The sequence below is a fragment of the Nicotiana sylvestris genome, chromosome 10 (assembly GCF_000393655.2).
Source record: "Nicotiana sylvestris chromosome 10, ASM39365v2, whole genome shotgun sequence".
Lineage (NCBI taxonomy): Eukaryota > Viridiplantae > Streptophyta > Magnoliopsida > Solanales > Solanaceae > Nicotiana > Nicotiana sylvestris.
In genome coordinates this window covers 144,616,611-144,629,789 of record NC_091066.1, presented here as the reverse complement: position 1 = coordinate 144,629,789, position 13,179 = coordinate 144,616,611, and the positions used below count along the sequence as shown (strand labels likewise).

The window sequence follows — 13,179 nt, the reverse complement described above, 5'->3', positions numbered from 1 at the left end:
CCGCCATTCACATAGCTCGTAACCCAGTTTTTCATGAACGAACCAAACATGTGGAGTTGGATTGTCACTTTGTTCGTCAACAATTTCTGTCCGGTTTGATCTCTCTCTCTTTTGTTCCGTCGGAATCTCAGCTCGCCGATCTATTTACCAAACCCTTATCTGGGGGTTCTCATCGGAGTATTTTATCCAAGTTGGGGGTCCATTCTCTCCCCTCCACCTTGAGGGGGGATGTTGAAGAACAGAACCCCCATGATACCACTGTAGCAGAAGAAGCAAAGAAGAAGAAGACAGCAGTGTTACATTTGCTTCAGGCAGATGATTCAATCAAAGTGGAGCATGACGTGACAGCATAATAGCCCTTGATATTCAAATCAGGAGATCTAATCTTGACCGTTGGATTAGAAGACATAAACACATCTGGGTCATTCATTTATTAGTGTCATACACATGAGTGAGCACATGCTCACATTTGTATTAGTGCTGATGCACTAAAGTGAGTATGGACTCATATAGTAAAAAATGTTTTTGTCTAGGAATATTATATGTACATTCTATGTATCTATAGGCTATAGATATATATAGAAGCTACAGTAGTGAATATACAAAACAAGAGAAAAATTTTCTGCATCATCAGCTCTTTCATTCTTTCATTTTAGGACCCAACTTTCACCTTCACAACAATGTTAGTCTTATAAATGTTTTTATATAACTTATTTTTCACTTTGATAAGTATCCTTTATCACATATTCCGACAATACTTCTCCCATCCTCTTCCAATATTTGATAAAAGCATTAAATTTTATAAAATATATATATGGAAAATTACCAGCTTTTATTGCGGTTAAACATTAGTATAATAGTAAAAAAGAACATCCAAACATAAGGTTAAGACGAACTTATTAGAAGGAGTACATTTTTGAATGGAATTTATTTCTAGAAAACAAAAACAAAATTCCATTTACCCTTTTTAAACGATAAAATTTGAGAAATAAAAGTCTAGAAAAAAAAACACATTTTTTTTCAAAAGAAACAAAAAGGACTTTCAAACTTCAATATCTTTTTCTTTTTGACGAAGAAGTAAAGATGGTTTGAAACAGGAATATATTTTTAATTTAAAGTGAATTACTTTATTAGAAACCTCTTTTTTGTTGGACTAATAGGGTCTCGGATACAAATACATATACTTTTTGGCCTTATTCGTCAAAAAGACAAAACAAAAACATCTCAATCATCAAATCCGAGGTTGGTACTTTGTCAGGTTGCTGACATGTATTGAACTTAACCAGATAACAGGAACAATAAACAAATAAATAAAAACAAAGGAAAAAAAAACAGAGATCATTGATACAAACAACACCAAAAAGAACATTAAGGGACGCACGAAAGAATTCTTCTCCTTAAAAAATGTTGTATTATTACTTTTACTATAATTTGGGTTTCTGAAAAAACCCTTTTTTCAAGATTGAAATTAAAGCAAGAACGCATTCTTTTCAATCTTCATACTCAAAAATACATTCATATTGTTTGCATGTTTGTTTCCAATTTTTGGCTATTCGCTTGAGCTCCCAAAAGACTTGTTTTTTGGCTCATCAGATAAATATCAACGGCTCAATTGTCTCAAAAATTTCAAGAAAAGAAGGTAAAACATGACCCTTTTGGTTATAGAATTAAATTATCCTGTTTAATTTCATTTCTTGAATTTATACAACACTTTCATAAATGGTGACTTTCTACTTTCAGCTGCTGGAGGAGTTGAATGTTGATTGCTATTTGGACAAAGGGAATGGTTTATTGAGAATTTTATGACGTGTACATACAATGGGATAAATGAAGGAATTGGGTGTTGTATTTAATGTAGCTGAGGGGATTAGTATATGGGGTATACTAGTAGGGGAAGGAGTTTTCCCTGTGGTTGTTCAGATGGGTGCTGGGGTTTTTCACCTAATAGTATTACCACTTGAATGGCTGATTTCCAGAGGTCTAGTCTTGCTGATAGGGACATTGATCAGGTACTTATTTTGCTTCCTTTTTGTTTTATTCGCAAAACTACTATAGAGTAATAAGAGACGGGTCCAGGATTTAAACTTGATAAATTTAGCCTTTAAAGTTATTAGCACTATTCTCATTATACTTTTGATAATATGAGTTCGGCTTTTAATATATGTTGAAATTTTAGTGTTTTTTCACACAAGCGTGCGCACGCCCTATATATATATATATATATAAGGGGAGCCTTGGCGTAACTGGTGAAGCTGTTGCCATGTGACCACGAGGTCACGGGTTCGAGCCGTGGAAATAGCCTTTTGCAGAAATGCAGGGCAAGGCTGCGTACAATCGACCCTTTTGGTCCGTCCCTTCCCCGGACTCCACGCATAGCGGGAGCTTAGTGCACCGGGCTGTTATATATAGATATACTTATGTATGTTTTGTGTCGAAATATTGGGTTTAGTTAAACCCATAGTATATAGGCTCCATCCGCCTCTGCAAGTAATTAGGAGGTTCTAGATTTAGGGAATGCAAAATAAATGTATTTATCGCCCTGCATGTAGATATTAAGTCTAACTGTTTTCTGCTTGTTATCTTTTCTTTTTGCCTTTGTTTCATGTGAAGGCCATTGCAGCGCTTAAGAAAGGAGCAAATCTGCTGAAATATGGGCGCAGAGGAAAACCCAAGTTCTGTCCTTTTCGTCTATCGAATGTGAGTTCTTTAGTTAGCTCATTTCCTTTGTGGGTCATGAGGCTAAAATGCATGCTGGAGGACATAATACAGTATCTATGCATTTAAGTTCTTAACATCTTCAGTCTGCAGAAGGACACATTAAAATTAGTGGTCTCATTGGAAGTGATTATGACGTTTGTATGATACTAGAAAAGTTAAGAACCACGGCATTATGTCTTTGCTGGTATTCATTCTTATATGAACATTTTGTCAAAAGATAGAAACTGTTTGACGTTCAGGATCCCTTATAATTTGCAACAGAGTATCATGCACAAAGTTAAGAACCACCGAGTTCTGAATTGTGCACAAGCTGTCCTCGGGGATATTTTGATTATCAAAAAAATGTTGAATATGCATTTCAATAAGTACTGTTTTTTTTTTTTACTTGTTGGAAACTTGATTTACAAGTTGTATTTATACCGTATCACTAAGGGCTTTCTTGGGTATGTATCAGGACGAATCTGCGTTGGTATGGTACCACGGCAAAGAAGAAAAACAGCTTGAACTGTGTCATGTTTCAAGGATTATTCCTGGACAGAGAACTGTGAGTTTGACTATTCCCAGCTTTTCCCCTAATTAAAGAAATTTTCTTCCTCAATTTTCCTTCTGTGAGTGCTTCCAAGGAGAGACAGTAGGACTGTAGTTTTGTTAACTTGCCGAAATGGCAATGTCTATTGTTCCTCTTTTCTTTTCATCTTTTTCTTTAAGGGTGATTGGGTGGTGGAGTGGAACCAAACTGGGATAGGATAATGGAGGAACAAAATAAGAATCAAAGACTTAAAGGAGACGATGGACAATACTTTAGGAGTGCTTTGAACGGGAGATTTTCCGGTTTTACTCTGTAAGAGAAGGTGGATTAAATTTTCTGATCATTAATCAGTACAAGTAGTTTCTGCATCAAGTGTTTGATTGTGCTCTATGATTGAATTGTAAAAATTGTACACTTAGAGTTCAGTAGGACTTTGCTCTTCTTACTTCTTGTCAAATTTTGATCCTTATTCTGTGTGATTATATATTCCTTCTTGCTCTGGAGCTTTAGTTCAAGTGGTTGACCAAAACAGTGTTAATTTTTCTCCTCCTTAGGCAATATTCCAGCGGTATCCTCGGCCTGAAAAGGAGTATCAATCATTTTCTCTCATCTGTAATGACAGATCTTTGGACTTGGTAGGTTTCTGATTTGTCTCCTCAATGAAAACAAATATTCTTCCCTGTCGTGAAAAATGAGCATTTTGATTTCTACAACTTAGTCTTAAAAAAATTATACAACTCTAATGATAATTCTGTGTAGATCTGTAAAGACAAGGATGAAGCTGAGGTTTGGATTGCTGGGCTGAAGGCAATAATTACACGGGGACGCTCTCGCAAAGGAAGAAATGATGCAAGAAGTGAACCCGTGTTTCCTGATAGTCCGTTTGGTGAACAAGTCACCACATCAACTTCATCTATTGTATGTTAGCATTTTGTTGCACTTTCTTTAGTTGTGCGTTTTCATTCTTTCTCTCCTCTCACTCCTTCCCTCCTCCAACTGATTCAACAATGCTGTATCACCATCTTTTTGCCTCAGGATCAAGGAGACAATCAAAGAACTGAGAATCTACCTCAGAGCAGGCTCGGAAAAGCCTATGCTGACATTATTTCATACACTGCAGCTTCCAAGAGTCCTACACTTGCTGAAACAGTTGCCTTTAATCTTAGCTCGTTGTCTTCTGGAACAGTTGACAACTCAAATGCTCGAAGTTCTACGGCCGATACATTCCGAGTTAGTTTATCTAGTGCCATAAGTTCATCCAGCCAGGGTTCTTGCCTTGAAGATTTTGATAACCTAGGAGATGTCTTCATTTGGGGAGAAGGTACTGGCAATGGGCTATTGGGCGGCGGTAAGCACAGAATTGGCAGATCATCTGGTACAAGGATTAATGCTTATACTCCCAAGGCACTAGAGTCAACTGTGGTACTTGATGTTCAGAGTATTGCCTGTGGTACTAAGCATGCTATGTTAGTCACAAAACAAGGAGAGGTATTCAGCTGGGGTGAAGAAGGAGGCGGCAGGCTGGGGCATGGGGCTGAAACAGACGTTTCACATCCCAAGCTCATCAACAATCTCAGAGGAATGAATGTTGAGGTAATTGCATGTGGGGAATATCACTCGTGTGCTGTTACATCCTCCGGGGATCTATACACTTGGGGTGACGGCGCTAAAAGTTCGGGCTTGCTTGGACACAGAAGTGAAGCCAGTCACTGGATCCCAAAGAGAGTATGTGGGCTCATGGAAGGTTTAAGAGTGTCTCATATCTCCTGTGGGCCTTGGCATACAGCTCTCATAACAACTGCCGGCCGCTTGTTTACATTTGGAGATGGAACTTTTGGTGCATTGGGTCATGGGGATCGTTCCGTATATATTACTCCTAGAGAGGTCGAAAGTTTTAAAGGACTGAGGACACTCAAGGTTGCCTGTGGTGTTTGGCATACTGCTGCTATAGTTGAACTAATGAGTGGATTGGATTCTGGACCATCCGATGGTCCGTTCGGAACGCTATTCACCTGGGGGGACGGAGACAAAGGGCGACTAGGACATGATGGCGATGAACCGAAACTAGCTCCTGAGTGCATAGCTGCATTGGTTGACATAAACTTCAGTCAAGTAGCCTGTGGCTATACCATGACCGTTGCATTGACAACTGGGGGCCAAGTATATACAATGGGTAGTACTGTTTATGGCCAGCTCGGTTGCCCTCTAGCTAATGGGAAGTTACCAATTCGTGTAGAAGGTAATATCGCTGACAGTACTGTGGAGGAAATTTCTTGTGGTTCACACCATGTTGCAGTTTTGACTTCCAAAACAGAAGTTTATACGTGGGGAAAGGGTGAAAATGGACAACTTGGTCATGGGGACTGCGAGAATAAGTATACACCTACTCTAGTAGCTATTTTGAGGGATAAACAAGTAAAGAGAATAGTGTGTGGTTCAAATTTTACTGCTGCTATTTGTGTACACAATTGGGCATTAAGTGCTGATAATTCTGTATGCTTTGGATGCCGTATCCCTTTCAATTTCAGAAGAAAACGTCATAATTGTTACAATTGTGGATTTGTCTTTTGCAAAGCATGCAGCAGCAAAAAATCACTTAAAGCATCATTAGCCCCAAGCACAAACAAGCCATATCGTGTCTGTGATGATTGTTTTGACAAGTTACAGAAAACAGTTGAATCAGAATCTACGTATCGAGTTCCAAAAGTCAAAACTGGAAATTATAAGGCTTATGAGCAGACAGATAAGCTTCCTCTATTTGTAGGCCAAACTTCCAGACTCTCGTCTTCTGACTCATTCAACCGCATTCAGGGAAGAATTTCCAGGGTTGATCAAAATGAGAACCCTGCATTATCTTTTCAAAGTGAAAATGCTCAGAGGGAAAGCTTTTCCTTACCTAAATCACCAATCAGTCCATTTCGAGTTCCAAAAGGTCTCTTATCGGCTTCTCTTCCGAGTGCGAGAGTGGTTTCTCAGTCGACATCTCCTTCGCCAGGAAAGACAAGTCCATCGTGGCCTGCAATGCCAACTCCGTATCGTCCTGTTCGTACAGCTGAAGTAGTTATAGATAATTTGAAGCCTATTAATGAGAGCTTAAGCCAGGAGGTCAAACAATTAAAGGCACAGGTGAGCTATTTCTATGCGGTGGAACAATTTTCCATTCTCTTCATGCTAAATCCTAATGCTTGCTTTCTTTCAACTCTATATCTCTTTATGGCTTCTTGCTAGTAATAAATCTGTGTTTTGATAAGCACTCCACCGGTAAATGTTTTTGCCTATTATTGAGTTCATGAGATGCTAATGCGAAGTTAAAAACAAATACTCTGTTACTAACTTTCAGTTTGTTCTAAAACATTTAAGAGCGTCATAATGATGCTAAATTCATGCAACAACTTCTAACTTATATGCTTCTACGGAAGATTCAAATTACAAATATCCAATAGAACTGTCATTTGAGCAGTTCAATAGAGTATGAGATGTTCACATTTCAAATTGCTCCTTCGATGTGCATGCATACGGTGCGATAGATAGACGCAATATGATTTTTATATCTATACACATTGTGTTGATTTTAGGTGCTACGGGATTAGGTTCCTGAAATGATTGATACTCTTTATAAGCTTAAATGATTAATATTTTATTTGAATTCAGCTCTTCTTACGAAAGAAAGGTCTGTTTTTAATATGCCTCCCAAAATCTCTTCCCTCCCTAGATAACCATCCGTTATGTCGGTTTCCAGTTATCCAAGTTGTGTTATTGAGATAACTAGGCTTCAAGAAACTATTTGTTGATTTTATGCATGAAAATGGGCTAATGATGTTTCTCATTTCGGGTTTACCTTCAACGGAATATTGGACAGCCTATAAACCTACACATCATGAACCTCCGTGTAGACATATTGACAAGAAGAAGATATGAGGAGAAAAAGATAGGAGAAAACCATTCTACACTTTATCCAGCGATTACTTAAGAATGAAGTTGTCTTACCTCTGAAAAATAATTTGAGTCTTGTATGTGCAGCCATCTGCTTTTTGGTTTGACGTGCAACTAATACTAGCATCTTAAAACTAGCAAACAAACAATATTCATATATCTAATTACATAGGTGGATGATCAGTAGCTTTGCAGCTTTATTTAATAAGATAAAGCTCGATCAAGATGGAAACTTACATCGATTAGTTTTGGACATGAGACTAGGTGGGAAGTTCAGTGACTATGCTGTATGAATAATTCATCCAGTTGAATATGTGGTTGCAAACTGTAGGTGAAGTAGAGGAGAAACAAATTGGAGGAATGTTCACCTCGATCCCTCATGCTATTGGAATTTAAATAGTGTTTAAACATGTTCTGAAATAAGATAGAAGGATTAATAACAGTCCTCGAATCTCTCTGATTGATCCTGATAATAAATCTGCCTAAATGATCCTAACTGATATATCAATACTCTTCTTAACTATTGTTTATTTAACAAAACATTCTTAACGTATCCTTTTAAATTTGGCCTTAAATATTGTGTGCTCCAAACTTCTTGTTAATGTATTCGATCCTGAAGTTTCGAAGTGATTTTGCGAGGATATCTGCTAACTAGTCACTTGTATTAACAAAACTGGTAGTTATACATTAAATTCAAATTTTTTGCCCGATAAAGTAACAACTAAAATCTATGTGCTTTAGTATTTCATGAACCACAGAATTTGAAACAATTTGTAATGCGGTTTTACTCTCACTAATCCGTTTCATTGGTTCATTTCCTCCAATTTTCTATGAAACCAAGCTTCTTAAGTTTCCAAGATACTAGGTCGCTGACGATTAAGATACAACACCCTAAGGTGGAACATCTATATGAAGGAGATCATTCAAGTTTGCATCAGAATACCTAACAACTCTGCATGTCTCCTGTCCTTACGCCAAAAAAAAAAAAAAAATCAATGACGTAATAGAGGGGTTTGACTAGAGGTATCTGAGACCAAAAGATCATCGGAAAATCTAATTTTGAAACAAGAAGAAAAAGTACCTGAATGTCCAAGTGAGGAGTCACTGATAAACTAAACCATTGAGATTCAAAGGGTAGCGATAGGTCAGTATGATGTGAAAGGCCCAGCAAACTAAGTGGAGTCGTTGTCAACTAGATTACCAATGAGACAAGTTCATCAATGTTGGCTTAATTTCCAGTCCACCCTAGTAAAGCTAAAATGTTATACTCATTGAATAGGCTTGTTTGTGCATATTGTCTTTGACACTTATTCTTGGCTCGAGAGCGCACTCTCTTTTCTGTTTTCAATGCTCTCTTTCTTCTGATAAGAGAAAGAGCAATAGCTTGAATGACTGTTATTCCGCTTATAGTTGAAGTGCCATGCTTACTAGAAGTGGAGGGTGTACACATCCTCTTTTGTTCGATGGGATTTTCCAGTCCGATTGTTTGAGGCTGGGTTTGACGCGGCAGTGCAGCCTAGAGATCACTTGCAACAGACAAAATTAAGTCCTTGTTCGTCGAAAGCTTCTGTGTATCTATTCTTTGGAAAATTTCCTCTTCTGGCCTTTTTTCGTTTTGATGGTTGAACTGGAGATCTGGATACCAATTTTTCAGGGAAATGATTTTGTACCCTGGCTCTAATAGTAATACCATGTGAAATAAGAAGTAGAGAAGAGAATCAGACTAATGTTCGGCTTGATTTATTCTCTCAATAAACCATGGCTTAATTAGTGTTTGACAAAATAGGAAAGAATGCATAATTACAGTCATAGAATCTTTCTAATTGATCCTAACTGATAATGCATCTTCTTAGTTGATCCTAATATACACAATTGTTTAAATATTCTTGATGCATACCTCTGCGAGCAATTAAGTAACGTGATAACAAAGTTCCAAACTGATGAGATTGACTCAAAAATGTTTGTAGTTGGAAGATCTTGCAACCAAATCTCAACTTCTTGAAGTTGAACTTGAGAGAAAGACAAAGCAGTTGAAGGATGCTACTGCAAAAGCAGCTATTGAAGCAGAGAAAAGAAAAGCAGCAAAACAAGTAATCAAGTCTCTGACTGCCCAGGTTAGATGATCTTTATATTCAAATGTTTAATCTGCAATGTCTGCATAGTTGTTGTACTTAAAGATCTTGTAACTATTTTAGCGTTCTTGAGTTCGATCTAGTTTTAATAGCCTTATATTATCATACGCCCAGATCAAATTTTGTTCTGTTCTTGGCATGTTTTGTAATCTATTTGCTCATCAGTTGCAGTCATTCATTTTCTATTAGCAGTTACTGAAGCTAGTTCCAACTTGTGGGAACTTAATCTATTAGTTTGGATATTGTAGCGCTCGCATTATTCATTCAAGAGTATATTCTGTTCATCGCTGTTTTACCATGACATAAATTTACATGGTACACACTTACATGCGCATGACCTATAAGGTTCTCATTATGCATCGGCAAGCTAGTTGAGATTCTCAGAAAGCGGTCAGAGTATGTCTTCTGTGTTTTTGTTTATTTAGTTATTATCTCATATTTTCCAGTCATTTCGTATACTCACTGCATAAAATGAATCACTTTCTTCATAAGCTTAACTACCTGATGAGTAACAAGTAGTACAAATGGAGGGCAGGTAGTTTCCATACTTCAAGAAGATGAAATTACATCTAAAAAAGAAAGTCCTCTAGTCTTGTCGCTCAAAATTACAATTCTCTTTGACTTTGTAAGTTCAACTTGCCTCTGTTTGTCAACTAGGCTAGCACTTTTATTTTGTTTTACTTCCCAAGGGAAGTGAACGGCTGAATATTCTGGCGATCGTACTACTTAAATTTGATGAAAGTGGCGTGAAAGCAGCTTCACATATTCCAATTAGTTTACCTCGATACCACCCTTCACCGATTGTCTCATCGCTGGTCAACTATATTATAGTTGGTTGCTTTTTTCTTCTTCCCATCTCTATGTTTTCAGTTGATACTTGTATATCTGCTTATTCCTTTGAGATCGATGTCCTGTAATCTAATGGCATGGATAATCCAATTTTCTACAGATGAAGGAGATCACTGAGAGGCTTCCAGAAGAGCAGATCTCCACCGGCAATTTAGATTTTAATGCTGAACAAACATCGTTTGACCGTAGCCGTCCTTCTAATGGTAGTTGTGTAACCACCGCAGCCGTAACCGATTGCAGTGGTAGTTCTAATACTCCTGTCTCAGCCAAGGGTATCAAGTCTAGAAAGCAGAAGGCTGAGCGAATGATACAAGTTGAACCAGGCATCTACCTGTATCTTTTTTCCTTACCAGATGGAGGCAATGAACTGAAACGAGTTCGTTTCAGGTACTTATCTTTTTAACCTGTTTCGTTTTTTGGGGAGTAAAAAATAAAAATAACTAACCACTCAGCAGTTTACTCTTTCCATTGAACAACTTCAGTAAGAGCTTATAATATGTGATATTTGACTTGTGAATCGGAGAATTAGCTAGCAATTTCTCTTTTCATGTTTTTGTATTCATCATATGTGCTGCCCTATTTAACAACATATTATGCTTCCTGAATTGAAGAGGAGCAACGGTCAAGTTGCCTCTGTGTAACCTATAGGTCACGGGTTCGAGCCGTGAAGCCATCACTAATGCTTGCATGGGGGTAGGCTGCATACATGTGTGGCCCTTCCCTGGACCATGTGTGAACGCAGGATGTTTTATGCACCAGGCTGCCCATTATGCTTCCTGAATTGACAACTAGTCTGTTTTCGTCAATGCCAACTGATATCACAAATTGTTCATTTGCATGCATGTATCTCCTTTTTATTTGGCATGATCACGTAAACCTCTGATCAATAGCTTCAAATTGCTGGAAGTCAGCATTTAGCAAGAGGAACAGAAAACTGTGATTTCAGCTAAATACCTGCAAAAGTTGTTACCATAAACTATTGTTTCTTGAAAAAACAGTATTCGACATCAAATAGGTGGAATTTAATTTTTAACATTTCTTCGACTTGAATTATCTTGATTTATTTGCTGAAGTTTTGTGTGCTTTCCTACAGCCGTAAAATCTTCACTGAGGAAGAGGCAGAGAAGTGGTGGAATGAAAATGGACAAAAAATCTGCGAGAAGTACAACATCACACCTAATGTCTAATTTGTAGCAACTTGGCATTTGTTACTATATGGTGCTTTTGCTTTCCTGAGCCGAGGGTCTATTGGAAACAACTTCTAGATTCTGCATTCAAACAATAAAGAGCAGCAGTATCGAGGGATCAGCGGAAATAGGAAAAGGGTAAATTTTGTGTCTATATTTTCTTTGATGTGTGCATTTGTATATCATTTTTTGATGCAGATGTCTCTATTTTTTGATGATCTCGTTTCAACTAATGGCTAGTTTTCGTGTAGTATAACAGTAGTGAGTGAGAAATTAACAAATTTGTAGGTACAGTTTTTTTTTCCTGTGACTTTTATTTATGAATTTGATACAACAGTCAGAGTTGGGCATTCTTTGTGAAGAGAGGACTGAGGAGAGTTGTGTTCAGGAGAATGCTGTTTGCATGCTTTCCTATCGGCTATCACTAAACATGCATTTCATAAATTGTAAGCATCTAATAAACAAAGACCAAATAATTTAAACTTACACTTGTAAGTGCAAATTTGATGAATTTGAAGAAGTAGCAATAGTTTGCCAAAAATTGACTGAACTTTAAATATTTTTTTAGAAACGGGCTATCCCTTAAAAGCAGCTACCTGATGCCATTTCTCCACTGAATCCTAAGGGGAAATTTTACAAACTGTAATTTTCAGCCCCTGTAAAGATAGGTAGTCATTTTTCATCGGAGAGTTTCGAGATTCTACACGTGAAACTCTATAATATAATATTGTCAGATTTAATAATCATGTAGAGTTTAACGATTCTACATGTGAAACTCCTTAATAATGTCGAACTTTACTTGTGAAATTTGGAACTCCAGGATATGGGTTATTTTTGTTTAAAGATATGACCAAAAAGTGGCCAGTGGCACATGGGTGAAGCTACATTTTCATAACGGTGATGACCACCCTTTATCGAAAAATTACACTGCGTATATAGGTAAAATATTAAATTTTAGACGTATATGACATATATTAAGCACCCTTTGTTGGAGAATTTTTTTCACTTCTTTTAAGTTTGAATACCATTGGATAAATTTCTAGCTCTGCCACAGTGCACGCTATTTCTACGTGACGGAGATGCTAAGCTCTTGGTGAAAACAAAGAGATCTTTACACAAATAGCCGGCCATATTCACTATTTATTTTTTCTAGTCATATAGATTATGCATTGATTATACATAATTATATACATGTAATATATAAATTATGCATTTATTATACGTTCACCGGCTATTTATAGTTTAAGCGGTTAGGTGGTCGGCTATTTGAGTTAATTCTCCAAGAGAAATTTTCATAAAGTACTATCTTTTAGTGGTAATTAGCTATCTATAGATACCATTTGCTATATTACATATTGTAGATACGTTTTCTGTTGTTATAAGATGTATTAAATGTATTTAAACTACTGTATTCATGAATACAGTAGCAAATATAGGCGTGAATCAGGGAAGTCCAGCTAATCAGTTGTTGTATTCGAGTGTATTCATGGCGTGAAACATGGGATTACAGCTGGATAGATTATTGTATTCAACTGTATTCGACTGTATTCACGGTGTGAAACAGGGGATTACACTATTTTTAAACGGAAGTGAATCAATTAACATAATAGACTCCTAATATAACTCAACAAACTCAATTACAGCACACAAAATTTGTATTTTCAGTTATAAAAAAGATTCTCAACCGATGAATAACCAAAAACATAGCAATCTTTAGAGAAATTATATAATATATCTGAATACATAAAGTATATTAATTAAAAAAAAATATGAATACATTCATGGCATATGGCGAGATAATGAATACAACAAAATACAAAGAATACAGTGG

General features: G+C 36.9%; 1 protein-coding gene across 1 annotated transcript; it reads left to right on the top strand.

The window, feature by feature from the left end:
- The first annotated feature begins 1,311 nt into the window (after positions 1-1,311).
- On the top strand, positions 1,312-11,698 carry LOC104220679 (PH, RCC1 and FYVE domains-containing protein 1-like). Its single transcript, XM_009771586.2, has 10 exons — positions 1,312-1,639; positions 1,741-2,009; positions 2,611-2,697; positions 3,173-3,262; positions 3,802-3,882; positions 4,007-4,165; positions 4,283-6,373; positions 9,148-9,294; positions 10,262-10,548; positions 11,255-11,698. Exons 2-10 carry the CDS (start codon positions 1,962-1,964, stop codon positions 11,346-11,348), a joined length of 3,084 nt encoding a protein of 1,027 aa, XP_009769888.1. The 5' UTR covers positions 1,312-1,639; positions 1,741-1,961; the 3' UTR covers positions 11,349-11,698.
- Positions 11,699-13,179: the final 1,481 nt, after the last annotated feature.

Bases quoted from the DNA above. Each gene is read 5' to 3' on its own strand.
- LOC104220679 (XM_009771586.2), top strand. From the start codon at position 1,962: ATGGCTGATTTCCAGAGGTCTAGTCTTGCTGATAGGGACATTGATCAG. The intron at 2,698-3,172 runs GTGAGTTCTTTA...GGTATGTATCAG, and splicing joins GTCCTTTTCGTCTATCGAAT to GACGAATCTGCGTTGGTATG. The intron at 9,295-10,261 runs GTTAGATGATCT...AATTTTCTACAG, and splicing joins TCAAGTCTCTGACTGCCCAG to ATGAAGGAGATCACTGAGAG.